Here is a 15,023-nt window from a genome sequence, read left to right as displayed (position 1 = left end):
TATCTATGTGTGTTATGCGTTGACCGGCATACTCTTTACTAAATAGTGGTTCAAAAGGTATTTTACTTTACCATTTGTTGTTCTGTATTTTTTTATATTTTTTATTTTGTGTTGCTGTTATTTTACTGTAGTAGTTAGTATGTGTGTGTTTTTTTTCTGTGCTCACTCTATGTTTTAATTTGCCTTTTTTTAATAAAGTGTCGTTTTAATTTATGTTAACGCTGTGGCAAATAAATTATGCTTATATTGTGTGATTGCATTTCCTTTTTAAATTCTTAATTAAATTAATTCAACTTCAACAGTTTAATCGCTTTTGCTTTAGCATTTTTGCAATTTTTGGTTGTGTGTATGTAAATTTTTTATTATTTTCATTATGTATCTTTTTTATTGCATTTAAAACCGTGCACGCTTTGATTTATATTTTTTTAAATGTTTGTATTTTTATTAATTTTTTTATGGTTTTTAATGTGTATTTAATTGTTTAATTTTTTGAAACACTTGAAATTGCTCACATCATACAGTACTTTATTTTGTTGTTGTTGTCGCTGTTACTCGTTCTGACTTCCCCCTTATTTTGTAATATTTTCATTTCATTTAATTAGGTAGTTCTCAATAATTTACCAAATCGTTTAACGCTCGCTTTTCAAAAGACTTTTTCACATTGCAAATTATATTGTTAACATATTACATTTCGTATTTTGTTGCTGGTGTGCGTTTGTTTTTGTTCAAGTTAACTTAACCACTAACAAGTGCAGGAATTACATAAGCGTTTAATGCTGTCTGACAAATTAATAATATAAAAGTATATATACTAGTTTAAAACAATAACATAAACAATAAACAAACTCAAGAAAAGCTAATTGGAATGGCAATTACGACAATATTCAACTTAGACTTAAAACATCAAAGATAAAACAATTAACAAAAATTCAAATTTATATTAGTTTTGAAAACTCACAATTTGTCTTAGCGTTGCGACTGCAGTTCCCATAATACCCACTCTATATACGTGTATGTGTGTGTGTGTGTGGTGTGTATGTGTATGTGTGTAATGTATATAAATAATTGGGCGCCAGGCGCCTGCCAATTTCACTGTGTGTGTGTTTCTTGTAGATGAGAATGCATTTCGTGTTGTATTTGTGCCTTGTTAATACTTTAATGGTGTGTGTTGCTGTGTACTCAGTATTGCGCCACATTCGACGCCTGTGTGTATGCATCCCACTCACAATCGCAGCCATCGAGACAGTCGGGACACTCCAGCTCACTGTCTTGTCAGTAGAGCCAGGAGACCGGCACCCATTGGGGTGTAGTATGCACGCGTTCAATGGCCGATTCCAGCGCGGCAATCGTCTCGCCAATATCGCTGTTGACAATGGTCATATCGAAGAAATGCCCGTACAGTTGACGCAGCATATCCGATTCCTTAGCCAGACGCTCCAGACTTCCATCGTACTGCAATTAAGAAATCCAATTTGCATTACAAACTGTCGAACAAGTTAATTCCAATTGCCTTTGACCTTACATCTGCAATGTTCGACAGCAATGGTGCCGCTATAAACACAACATAGGGCGTGAATTCAGCAGTGCGCAATATTTTGAGTGCTTGCGGCTCCACATCTAATATGGCCATTTTGCCATCAGTATGTATGCGTCGAATGGTGTCCAGCTTGGTGCCATACATGGCGTCTTCATGGGTTCCTAATATATATATGTATAGCGGATACTTAGAATATCGTTCATTCAAATTTCCCACACATAACACACACTGTAACAAAGTAGATATATATATATATATCTACATTTATTACAAGATATGTATATATATATATTTTGTTACAGTGTGTGTTATATTCTACAGTGTGTGTTATATGTGAGAAATATGTACGAACCGTATTCTAAATACTCGTTGGCACCAATATCGGCCATCATTTCATCATGGGTAACAAAGTAATAGCTGCGTCCGCTCTCCTCATCAGGCTTAGCAGGTCTCGTTGTATCTGTTGATGAAATCAGAACTCATCAATGATTATATTCCAGCACAGAATTAGTGTCTCGTGTCACTTACGTGGTATGGGATAGGCGTACTTATCGGGATACTTTGATATTAAAGTATTCTTTATGTGCCTCCTACCAACTCCATGTGCACCCAATAGCACCAATGTCTTACGCTGAAAATTCGGATCACCCACTATATAGAAGGAATTTTATTTTATTAACATGTTACTGGTATGTCAATTTCATTATAAATTGCAGGTTTTTCTTTTTACAAACCTGGCACTTTGACCACCTCTTCGTATGTGACCACATCGAGCGTATCGAATATGGCATTATGTTTGGCCAAATATTTGTCCCGACATGGTTTCTTCTTGCGCCCGAAAATGGAACAGTTTACTGTGGGTTATACAGAGTGAAATGGTTTAAATAGTTGTTGCATATTAAACAAATATTAAGTACAGTTAAAACCATGCGTAGCATGCATGCCGTCAACATTAGTCGAATGCAACGAAGCTTGCAACTTGATTCGCATTCTTAACATTATATGTGTTTTTTACAAAACAATGTTGATTGATAGATTAGTTCAATAAAGCGATTGTTTTACAAATACGTATGCACCCAATTGAATATGCTTAAGATATACCAATGAAATGGCATGCACTGTTTTAAGTTGATCTTCGAAGCGGATGATGATTAAATTATGTGAGAGCTGTTTACTATATACACAAAAATTACACCTTCAACTAAATGGTCAATGGTTGAGTAATATAAGCGCGTCTATATATGAGCAGATATGATGTTTATATAATGAAATGCATTTTGGCAAAGCATTATAATATATGTACTATATAGGTACTAATAGCATTGGACAGGGAATAATCATTTGTGCGTTTCATGAGTTGTTGTTGAGGGTACAAACCCTTGCAGAGAAATTTATAAGAATAAACTTGCAACAAAATGTACAAGTCAAATACCGTGGTTATTGAGAACTTCAATGTATTTTTTATTTCTAAACACTTATATTTTAACATTTTTTGGATACAAGCTAGCGGACATAAATTAGGCTATATGTGATAACTGTTAAGATAAATCTTTTTTTCAATTTGTATTTGTTGAAAATCTCTGCAAGGGCGTTTACAAATCGGAACACCGAGAATATATTCAATTAACTCTATTTGTCGATAATGTGAATGACTTTTCGGGGACATCGGGTGTGGGTGTGCTGTTTGAAATGAGCATTGCTACTTTTTGTGATGAAAGAAATTTGAGGAAATACAAAACTCAAGAAAAAACGTTAAAAGTTCGGTTGTTGTCAATTTTTTTTTTGGTCTTAGGAGTATTAGCTACCTGCGGATCCATCACACCCATCTGCGTGAGCGGAACATCCAGCACCCGGGTCTCCTGGTACATATACATACATATTTATATATATATAATATGTATGGTTGGCGATTTCACGAGATTTATTAAAATATACTTGTTACCTATATGTACATAGGGTTGTGTCTTGGTCTAGGTGTGAATACTTTGCATTGAAGCAACATCATTTTATCACTGACAATTTGTACTATTTGGTCAAAATTTGGGGAGCTTTTTGGAACTACTTTTTTGCACATGCAGTTTTCTGAGATTTTTTGGTGTATGTATATGTATAGGTGTGTGTAAATGCGTGTGTTTGTGTGTTCGTTGAGCAAGTGTTTACTAATTTTGAGCTTGACGCTGCCATTTTGACAGGCAGAGATAGAAAGAGCGCTTTCATGATTATTTCTGGTTAACTACGAATTCATCACAGACTTTCCAATATAATAGAATTATAAAGCATACGATTATATTTAGCATCCAATTACACATATAAATAGTACACATATTTTTTTTTGTTTAAATGTCATAATGTAAATGTTAATATTTATTTAATATAAGCACTTACCCTGCTCCTGCTTGGTCTTATCAACGGTCTGACAGGCAATGCGCCATTCCTGCAGTTCCGGCGATGGTATCAAACCCGCCGAACCGCCCACCGTATCAATTCTCGCCTGCCACCAGTGATGATCGTCCTTGCTAATAATCTTAAAAGCATAATACAGCCATAAGTCATTAGTTCCAGTGCATGGATTACGGTGAGAGTTCCTTTAATATGCCTACCTGCAATATATCGCCCACTTGGAACGCAATGCCCGCCTGTGCGCAGGGTATAAGCTCATCGTCCAGCGGATTATAATCGAACTGTGCACGAACAAATATCTGTGCACAAAAATAATGAAAATAAGCAAACCAAAAGAAAAAAAGGAAAACATTTTAGTTGCTGACATTCCAGTTGCAAGTTTCCTAATGGGCTTGTTGGCCGTTGGCCACATCCACAGCTACCCGTCGACGGCTTTTGAAATTGAAATCTGCCTGAGAAATACCGAAAGACAACAGAACCAGAAGAAGCTAGTTCCATTCGATTATTATTTCTCCTGCTCCTGCTGCTAATGGGTAGCCATGGTTATCAATTAAACTAATTATCGCCTTTTGATGAAATCTAATGAGTTGTCTCTACTGCGATGCAAATGCATATGGCTGTGTGTATGGACATGTACATGTACACATGAATGTGTGTACCTTGTTGTGTTGTGTTATGTGCAAATTGTGTTTGAATCTTTTTGAAAGTGATACTTACAAGCACTGGAGCGGGTCTTATCCTGAAAAGCTGCATGTTTGTGGGGTAGGGAGTAGTGAAGAGCGAGTACGAACCATTTTAATGAAGAACAAAATAATGAGCATCAGCTACAGACAGCAATCGCATCAATTACTCATTGATGTATGCCAAGTGATTTGTTATATGGTTAGTGTGGCTTATGGTCAATGCAATTTTAGTTTCAATATGAGGAAACCCTAATCTTAATTCAAATTGATAAACTGCACTAATTCAAATAAGGGTAATAATATTTTTATTAGCACAAGAAAGTGACGAGTTTCTATCGTTTCTATGTCTATAGATTATGTAAATGAATATAATGGAAATGCAAAACAGACTTTGTGACTTAAATACATCAGCTACATAGTTAAAAATTTAATGAATGTAGCGATTGGTTTGGTTTAAAATCTAATCAATTAATTATGATAATATTTTGACACTCTTAGCATTGGTCAAAGTAATCAATGTCCTATTTTATTGACGGACTTTACTACAAAGAGTAAATCTTAAAAAATGAAAGAATGCCAAAAATAATTTTAAATGAAATGCAACTAATAACGATGCTGTCGAATGTGATCGACTAAAAACTAAATACTCTAATCCCATTGAAATGGAAAAGGGTCTTTATGATTATCACTTCAACAGAAATTAACAAAAGTTTTATTTCTGACGTGTAACTTATAGAAAACGATTGCATAATCTGCAATAATTTATACAGGCTAACGGAATTCTTTATCGATATTTGTATTAAATAAAAAATGAAGGATCTTCTTTCTTCATATTGCAAATAATTTAAAAAACTGAAGGTAGCTAATATTAAATGATTTTCGTTTTAGAATTTATGACTAAAATTACATACATAAAACAGACTCTTTAACGGGTTTTTTTTTTAAATAAATCTAAAGTATAGACAATCGTAAACTTACCTCACAAGGCGGCGGTGCGCTACGGTAAGAAGGAACTATTTTAAAGGTAACGGAACCGCGTGCCTCGCGCTGCAAAAGGATATGGAGACAAGCACACGCAAAATGATTGATTAGAAACAAAAAAAACTATTGGCATGAAGGACTGCTTGCCACCTACCAGCATTCGTTGCAATTGACCGACCGACTGATGCTGCACCGGCTGCCCATTGATCTCCCGTATCTCGTCACCCACATGCAATGTGGCCTGTCGATGTATCATGCCGCCGTGCATGATACGCGCCACAATGCAGCGCCCGTCTTCGGTCATTTTGAGCGTGATGCCCTACAGTCGAAATGAGAACGCAAATGAGTTAAGAGGCTAATTGTTGTGGCAGTTTGGGGCTTACCATCGGTTCGTCTGTGTTTTTCTGGAACTGAACGAGACGCACGCGTGTCACATGCTGCAGCTCACCGCCCTCGACATTGTCTATCTCATCGCCATTGAGATAGGGCACCATTGGCGGCGGTGTCACCCGCAACGCCTCCTCGCCATAAACATCCCGAGCGACAACATCATGTGTATGCAGCAGCGCCTGTCAAAGAGCAACAAAACAAGAGAAAAAAAACCAAATGCACGTTAGCCTTTTTTCTTTTGGGGAGGTCGGTCTCGACTTTGGTCGAATGTCGACTGAGTCAAAATTATGGCCGGCAATTAAGCTGCCCGTTATTATGCGGCTAAAAGCCATTACAAAGTCACTTTCTCTGGAAATTAAATTCTCCGATTTTCTATGCTTGACTCATATATCATAACCCAACTCACAAATACACACGCACAGCTACCGAGTGCCCGCCCATTGACAGGGGTTGAAGCTCCTCCCAACACCCACACAACTTGTTTACAACATCAACTGGCAACATTTGTTGCCGAAAAAACAACCGACTCGAAAAAGAAACACTTGAAGGACTTAACCGACTGTGCAATGCACTGTTCCCAATGCTACATGAGTAAAATATGAAATGCCTCTGCGACTAGCTGTCTGTTCGCACTACACAAAGCCAACCCATTACTAACAATTGGTAACAGAGTATTCATTTTCGAAATGCCGTTAAAGCGGCGACGACAGCAAGGACAACGGCACGCACATGAACCCAATAAACCCAAACCCAGAACGTTGTCCCCACCCCCACCCCCAACGGCAACAACAATGGGAATCACAAAAATTTATGGCGATCTCTCAAGTGCAGCGACCTTCTCCGCAGAGAAGCAACGGCTTGACTTTATACAATTTCGTTTTTAATAAATTATGTTTAATAACACTTTGAATATGCTGTGAAATTAATTTGTGCGGCGTCCCCGACAAACCGCAAGATAGCAGACCAAGGCATCCACAGGGCAGGGTCTGTAATACTTTAACAAAAATACACACACACACACACACACCATCATCAACATATACACAATACGCACTGGAAGGACCGCTACTGGCGAGCGATGGGTAATGTCATAAAAAGGATTTTACTGCGTAACCATGCTGTGCCGCTTGAAGCTGTTGTGGCACGCACAACGCACACCTATATATGTAAAACATACACACTTTGATATGTACATATCCATATGCTAAGTATAGCTAGGCGATGTCAGCGCTTTTGTGGGTGGCTCCATAAAAAAAACGCAATTTTCAACGTTGATGATTACTCAATGCCACAAACACACAAATATATATTCACACACAGGCACACAAACACACACATAAGCACGCACACAGTCACAACAACATGCACGTACACAGCACTCTCGCTCTCGTTCTCGACAACACTCAGTGGCACGTTTCATTTCCACCACAGACGTTGACGCTGAGGCTGAAGCTGATGCCGCTTCAACATTACAAAAGCGACCGCAGTTGCCTTTTAGTTGGTCTGTCACTAGTTGGTAGGTCTTGTTTGTGCTGACAGGCAGGCAGGCAGGCAGGCCGGATTGGGACGCCCGGGACAGAGAAGGAAGTCAACTTATTTCGTTGCTCGCTTTTAGGCGCTGCTTAAAAGTAAATTGGCTTTTTTCACTGCCACTCAACTATTGCAAAGCCTAAGCTGATTTCACACAACGTCACTGTCACTGTCACTGTCACAGTCACTGGCGAAATCACAATCACCATCACTTGGCATTCAGTTCGTTCAAATATCCGCAATGCCGTGTGCATAAATATTTGATAATGCTTTTAACACACACTGCGATTTGTTGCCAGCCCGCACCAGTAAATCAAAATATGCATTTATTTTGTTATGTGGTTACTGCATATGTTGCCTGACATTTTCTTAATCGAATTGTGCAAACAAATGGCTTGAATATGATTTTGCCATCGCTAGCCTACTACTTATATATCACTCATAACATATTTTATTCTGTTCGAACAGGCAAATTTGTCAAGGCGGATAAATCGAATTGAATTGGAAGAATAATTTCTTAGTTTCAATCTCTTGATTTTCTGATGGCAACTAAAATGCTTTAAATTACTCAAAATAGCGGAAATAAAAGTTGTACATGCTGTCTATAAAATATTCGCATAATGGCACATTGTTCAACTTATTACACCTGTCAAAACTTGAATATACAACAAACAATATAATTATAGTTTAGCCACATTACAATAAAAATGTAATTTAAACAAACATTCAAAGTGGTTTGTAGACGAACAAAATCATTCAATTGACAGTTCAATCTAATATTTATAATTTATCAACCCGTTTGTCATGTGCTAAATTCACTGCACATCAGCAGAAATAAACTTTGCCAGAGAATGTTGCCAATTAAATTTTTGTTTCAAAGCAAATTGAATAGCAACTGTTTAAATATAATATACAAATGTGCAACTTAATGTTTTCACAGTAAGCTTAATTTCTATCACAGAAATCTTGCGTAATTTTCTAGCCGTTCCATTTGTCTCATGCTCTCAGGCTCAACCTAAGTATCGACTAAAATATTATTTGCTTTTCGTAGACGAGTTAAGTAAATTGAGGGAGGCTCTTAAATATTTTGTAAGCCATCCTCTCTAGTTGGTATTTAATGCGCAAGAGTTATTTTTCTGTTTAATTTATCTAAGGGATTAAACGCTTTTTAAGCGAAGAGCTTAAAAAAGGAACATTGAAACGAAATTTCAATGCAATATTTTGCTTATTTCCTTTTGATGGCTGATAACGATAGACAGCAGTGATACTAAGAATTAACGTTAATTAAATCAGCTTACAAACGTACAAAAATACAGACAAATATAGTCACATATATATACCAAAAGAAAACAGATACAAATTTCTCAAAAACAGACATTGTACAATGATAATTAAAAAAATAAAAATAAAGAACAATTTTTGCACAAGTACAATCCGTCAAAAAAAACACAGGAAAATATATATTTTTCCACAATTAGTTGTGTTATACACTTTTTATAAATAAAAATAGCTGTGCTGTTATGGACAGAAACAGAGATTAGGCGATTTTGTAGTATTTGCTGCATAGGATTATTCTAAACCAACAAAAGCAATTGAACTACCTGTGGTAAGTGATCACTAATATACCAACAAATCCATTTTGTTTTGTGAAAATCGAAGCGAACTTAATTAAAAGCATGTTTCACAGTTCAAACTAATTTGGTCAAAAGGAAATAATCAATTTAATTGTTGTAGACAGCAGTGCTATTAAAAAATGTGCAAAATGTTGTGGACATTTTCAATTTTCAACATATCTGCTGTAGACCTGTCGAGGTTCTCCATCCATTTTGTCGATATTTTTCGTATCAGTTGTAAACCTGTCGAACTTTCCCATCCAACTCTGAAAACTTTCATCAGTTAATCATTACGAAAGGAAAAAAACGACAGAACTTAGTTGTCCTGACATAGACGAGCTACCTGGGCCACATTCTGTGAGCCATCCGCCGCAGAAAATTCGACTAAATAAATGGTTTATATAATTTCGGAAAATAAAATTACGTACTTGGAATAGAATTTGCTGAACTTGGCAACTATTTAAATATGGCAGCCGGAGTAGGAAACGGTACGAGATAGGAACGTGTAGTAGGGGTTGAGGGTGGCATGGAAATTGGCAGTTGCTGCTGAATGGCTAGCTGGCTGGATGGTTGCCGCCTGGTTAGTTGTGCGACCGCCGGAAGTAAGCGGTAAACAACGTAATCTGATTTCAGTTAAAGCACGCCCTCCCGGCACGCCCCTTGGAAAGCCGACAGCCCATAGTTAACACCAAGTTGTTGGGCCAATAAAACGGTAAATTTAATAAACGCTTGACAGGCGAAAAGTTGAGCAGTTAGGTTTAATGCCTCATTAGTCGTCGCCAGAGCCCTGCCACTGAATCTGAATCCCAACCAAGCTTTTGACATTGATAGCCAAAGTCAGCGTCAGCAACAAAGTTTTCGGGCCAAGCTAGCACACACACAAGCACACAGAGACACACTCACACCCACAGTACAAATACATTCAGCTGGTACGTGTGCCCGGCCCGCAGCTGACTTTGATTTCCATGATTAATACTTAAGTGCTTGTTAAAGTTTTACCAACACACACTCGGCAAGCAGCTGACACCCACTGTCACCCTTGCGACCCCAGCTGCCCGGCGAGGCGCAGAATATGCAGATGCTAGTTTATTCTAAGCTCGCCGTGACCCTAAACAATCGCACATCGCCCAACACTTTGTTGTTTACCCGCCCCTCTATGTGTGTGCTTTGCATGAACTTTGCTGAGGCAGCAACACAACACGACTTAAGACACTGGCCAACAGTGTTGGGTAACAACATGACACTGAAAAAAAACAACCAATCTCATATTACACACTTTATAAAAGGCCAAGTTGCTTTCTTGGCTTTATTTCATTGTCTTATGCTAAGCAATATTAGAAAAGTCATAAACTGAGCTTGGAACATACTACATACATAAGTTGGCAGTCTTACGCATTCGGTTAGGTAGTCAGGATGTTCCTAACCCACACAGGCTCAATAGTTTACTACTCCATACCGTCTTTGTTCCTAGCTCCTGTAGGAGAACCGATATGATTAACTGACAAATAATTGATATAACATGAATTTCTATCGATAATAAGTAATAGAGTCGTAATTGTCAATTCAAGCTATTTTCGTTACGATCTAAAAGAAATAATATTGATTTTCTAATTACATATAATGATAAAATTGATTTTCCAGGTCTTTATAAAGAAAATATGTACCTGTAATCACTTATTATAAATTTTTTTAAATTAAGTTCTTCCGTCCACAATTGTATGTCGAATGAATTTAATAAAAGTCAGTTTATGGTTCAGCTTAATGAACAGCACTATTGTGTATGGGACTGTATTGTTGGCAGCTGTGGTTCACGGCCAGTGTTTGTTTGCTGGTCATTTGAACAGGTCTGCGCTAAGTCAACCGCCCAGAGAATGAGAACCCACCAGCGACCAAGCGTCGAAGCCACAAAAAAAAAACATCTCAACATCTACAGCAACCTTATTTGTTGGTTTTAATAATTACATAGCTGTGGCAGCAACAACGGCAACGGCAGCGGCAACAGCAACAGCAACAGCAACGAAAACTTTGCTGTGATATTACGCTCTTTAATATGCCAGTCCACACTTCAATTACACACGTAAATAATGGGCGGCACGGCCTGAGCACTTTCAGCTGAGAAAGCTGACACTGGGCGCAGTGGCATCAACATCAGCATCAGCCACAGCCGGTCCCATTAGGGCAGAACTACAGGAGTTGCCAGTGCAAACGTTGACAGCTGAATCATCTGGATTAATGCCGAATTTTAATTAGTACAACGTGCAGCCATCAAGGCAGTCAGCTAGTATTTCAGTTAATCTTACGGTTTTGGGGGACGCACGTTTTATTGTGGTTGCTGCTCCACTGGCAGCGCCAATGGTGGCTGTCCTCGTTCACATAGGTTTGACACTTGGCGCCTTATCAGCGTTCTTGCAGCGACCACAGAAATGGGAGCGGCTTAAAAACGCAACCAGGCGCAAGTCTTTGAAAATCCACAGTCAGAACACAATCATATATACAGAACACAAACATATGTACATATGTAAGCACCTCCCATATCCACACAAAATGGGCTAATAAGCACGCATCATATGCATGATTAATTCGCGAAATGAAATATTATTCCAGGTTGTTTCTTGGCTGAACAGACGCCTGTCAAGCTGTCAGTTTAGTGCTAAGGGTGGCGGCCCTGCCCTGCCTTGGCCTGTCTGACATGTCTGTTTGTGACGTCTGATAAGCCGGCTGGCAAGCAACGTAACACCATCAAGGCAAAACCAACATAAAACAACACATAACAGCAACAACAAAATATAAAACTTATAAACTTACTTTTAAGGCATACTTATTTTGTGGGGCACTGCGAGCGGCACTGAGCGATTTTGGCTTCCGTTTTGGGTGGTCATCGTTTGTTGCTTGGCTGGCAACCACCAAGACACAGTCTTACAGTTAACATTGGACTCCAAACACAACATTCACCGTACGACTATGTCATGGTAATTGAGCGACTGCTGTCTCTTGTCCTTATCCATTGTGGGCTGGCGACAAATACATCCTGTCGCCTTACTCAGTGTGCCCCATTTTATTCATTCCACTGGCCAGCGGGCAAATGCCTTCACATCGAGCAGTGCATCGTCGTACATCAATGTACCCATCTACCTGTACATAGATTGACGCAGGTAATATGATTAGTAGCTGCCTTATCAGTTGAACAATGGGTCTGGCTCCGTTGTCGTCCTGTCATCTACATCCTGTGTACCATGCACCGTGTACCGCGCAGCCCAAACCATCCCGCATGACGCAATTCGCAACCCACATCCCGCAGCACCCGTGCTGTCAGGCGCAAATCATTCAATTTTGATGTCCGCCATGAGCCACAAATGAACAACGACCAAAAAAACTACAAAATTTGAACAATGGTAAAAGGCAAAATATCGCCTGGCTGACTGCGGTTGTTGCTGTTATTGTTGTTGTTGCGGTTGCTTGCAAATCTGCTTATTATTCGTGCAAACATATCGCACCCACTCACACACACACACACACGCACGTATGTGTGTAACGAAGAAGCCACAAATTTCCGATGTGCCCGTGTGTGTCTGCATTATGCACTTATCAGCGCAATCTATCTGCGGTGTGACAACTTCTTCCTGTTGCTCGATAGACAACATGGTGAGTGGTTGGACTATGGGGACCAAGTCATGACAACCACATCCAAAAAAGCACAAACAAACACAGACAAGCACTCACATCGAAGAATCTGCCAAACTTAAGTTCACTTTCTCCCACTCCCACTCTCTCTCTCTATCTGCCGAGTCCTTCTTATGGCCGTCATTTTCGTGGGATGTTGTCGTGTTTGTGGTTAGGCAACGTTTTTTGTACACATTTTTTGTGTTTTGTGTTTATTACATATATATCATCATCATACACTCAACACATTGTCTTTATATATGTGCACGTGTTTTTGTATATTTCATATATATATATATATATATATATATATATATATATATGTGTGTGTGTGTGTGCGTATTTTCTTTTATTCAATTTCAACTAGAGCAACAACGTGGCAGCACAAAGGGCGATAACTCAGTTTTGTAACAAGTAAACTAATTATTTTTTGATTTTTTTTCCAGTGGTTGCCAGTTGGTTTTGTTGTGCTCTTCTTGTTTGCTTGCCTTGAGGAGCTGTCTAAAGCAAAGCGGCGCATGTACGCATATGCATGTATAAGTGTGAGTGTTTTCTGTGTGTATGTGTGTGTGTGTGTGTGTCTGTATGCGTGAGCGCTGCTAAATTGCAATATAATGTACACACTTGGCGTTGTAATCGCCATTGTTGTTTGATGTTGGAACTGCCTCTAACTGCTTGTTCATGCCATTGTGCTTGTTCATCATCATCAACAGTAACGGCAACAGCAGCAGCAGCAGCAGAGGCAGCAGCTGCAGCAGCAGCAGCAGCAGCAAAAAAACAACAGATGTGTGTGCTTGGCCCAGTACTAGTGTGATGTTTACACACATCTACATATGTATGTGCTATGCACACATACAAACTTGGACGATGGCAAGTGCTTATGTCTTTTGCCTTGCTTGCGCAATTAACGCATTCACAAATGAAGAGTGTCAAGGCAAGCAGGCAGCAGTAGTCTGTCTGTCATTTGGTCTGCCTGTCCGTTTCTCAGTTAGGCGCTTTTTTTGGGGGGGACCAAGCCAATAATTAAGCACACATGCATCTCTAGCCCAATCTCTCTCACACACACACACAGAGCAGCTCTTACCAGCTTAAGTTTTGAAAACTTTCCAAGTTGGTTAAAAGTATGACAGTTATTAGGGGACACGAAATGGAATAATGCATTGGGCCCAGTGCACTAAAAAGCGGCTTACAAAGTAATTATAATTGGCAAGAAGCGGATCGGGTCATTAAAAAGTTCCAAAGATAAAAGGCTTCTTAAATATTTCTTTTACACTGCTTGACTAAAACTAATTTAAGGATCTTTTTAGTTTGACGTAACGAAAAATACAAAATAAGTGCACTTTATTGGAAAACTGTTGTAAGATGGAAAGATTTCAGGGGAAAATAATCAATTTTATTCACACACAAACAATATGTATTCGTAAATTGAAGTTCAGGAGATGTGGCCTCGCATTATCGTGGCCTAAGTACTTAGAGTGACCTTCCCTGTGATGAAAAAAGTTTTTGGGCAATCTACATGGATATGCCATCAAAACCTGGCCTCGTTAGCTTTAAACTCAATTTGATGGTGCGAACACACCTCTTGCTAGTTCCCTGACAGATTCAGGCGGGATGATCCGGCAAAAAGGCGGAGCGTGCCTTCAAATTAACTCCCCGACTGCCGGCAAGAACTTGCAAGACATCATAACGAGCCTATTTGCAATGCTGCCCCTGTGTCTAGCCCCATCATTGCCTGTGTGCTTCTATAATGTTTATGTAAATTTGCCCCGCCTGGCGCAAAAATTGAAAGGCGTAATGGTTTGTTGCGCTGCCTATTTTGCATACGACGGCACGATGTTTCACTTTTGTGTTGGTTTTTTCATTTCTTTTATATTTTTTGCTTTTTGGTGACACGCTCTCTTTTGTGTGTGTGTATTTGGAAATTGTTCATAATAATTACACACACACACACACACATGTACATACATACATATAGACATACAGACTATATACAACTGACATCAGGCATATTAGCCGCTATAATCGAGTGGAAGAGAATTATTTTGTGTGAACTAATTGCATTAGTGACATTCAATTTGACGCCGGAACGGAGGAGAAGTGTAGCAGGAACAGCGCTAAACGGCAATTGTCACAGAGCATCGAGAATTCTGATGGACTCACAGCGTCATCGAGCAAACCTTATTTTATTTTAGTTTCTGTTTTCATGTTCATAGATTGTTTATTTTGCGC

General features: G+C 38.9%; 1 protein-coding gene and 2 long non-coding RNA genes across 15 annotated transcripts in view; all 3 read right to left on the bottom strand.

Annotated features, from left to right (window-relative positions):
* Positions 1-504: 504 nt before the first annotated feature.
* LOC6564400 (peripheral plasma membrane protein CASK) overlaps positions 505-15,023 on the bottom strand; it is a 30,424-nt gene continuing 15,905 nt past the window's right edge. For 5 of the 12 annotated variants that reach the window (XM_032737039.2, XM_032737040.2, XM_032737045.2 and 2 more), the window contains 12 exons: positions 5,985-6,170; positions 5,756-5,920; positions 5,599-5,667; positions 4,655-4,684; positions 4,138-4,236; positions 3,923-4,061; positions 3,343-3,396; positions 2,272-2,391; positions 2,066-2,188; positions 1,890-1,997; positions 1,523-1,698; positions 505-1,452 (listed from right to left, as the gene is read on the bottom strand). In XM_032737039.2, the coding sequence (XP_032592930.1) occupies positions 1,273-1,452; positions 1,523-1,698; positions 1,890-1,997; positions 2,066-2,188; positions 2,272-2,391; positions 3,343-3,396; positions 3,923-4,061; positions 4,138-4,236; positions 4,655-4,684; positions 5,599-5,667; positions 5,756-5,920; positions 5,985-6,170 (1,449 nt within the window). In that variant the 3' untranslated portion in view covers positions 505-1,272. The remainder of the gene's footprint in view (positions 1,453-1,522; positions 1,699-1,889; positions 1,998-2,065; positions 2,189-2,271; positions 2,392-3,342; positions 3,397-3,922; positions 4,062-4,137; positions 4,237-4,654; positions 4,685-5,598; positions 5,668-5,755; positions 5,921-5,984; positions 6,171-15,023) is intronic. The other 7 variants (XM_043214886.1, XM_032737043.2, XM_043214888.1 and 4 more) reach the window with 3 other exon arrangements.
* Positions 11,112-12,003, bottom strand: LOC116806304. 2 transcript variants are annotated; one of them, XR_004365607.2, is made up of 3 exons: positions 11,940-12,003; positions 11,435-11,852; positions 11,112-11,358 (listed from the first exon to the last, which is right to left on the bottom strand). It is a non-coding gene; the product is annotated as an uncharacterized LOC116806304 (long non-coding RNA). The 2 variants fall into 2 exon arrangements; XR_006246642.1 differs by having other exon boundaries at positions 11,452-11,852.
* Positions 12,458-12,984, bottom strand: LOC122322492. The gene is made up of 2 exons (XR_006246643.1): positions 12,855-12,984; positions 12,458-12,789 (listed from the first exon to the last, which is right to left on the bottom strand). It is a non-coding gene; the product is annotated as an uncharacterized LOC122322492 (long non-coding RNA).

The sequence above is a fragment of the Drosophila grimshawi genome, unplaced genomic scaffold, assembly GCF_018153295.1.
Source record: "Drosophila grimshawi isolate 15287-2541.00 unplaced genomic scaffold, ASM1815329v1 contig_311, whole genome shotgun sequence".
Lineage (NCBI taxonomy): Eukaryota > Metazoa > Arthropoda > Insecta > Diptera > Drosophilidae > Drosophila > Drosophila grimshawi.
This window is presented reverse-complemented; position numbering and strand designations above follow the sequence as displayed.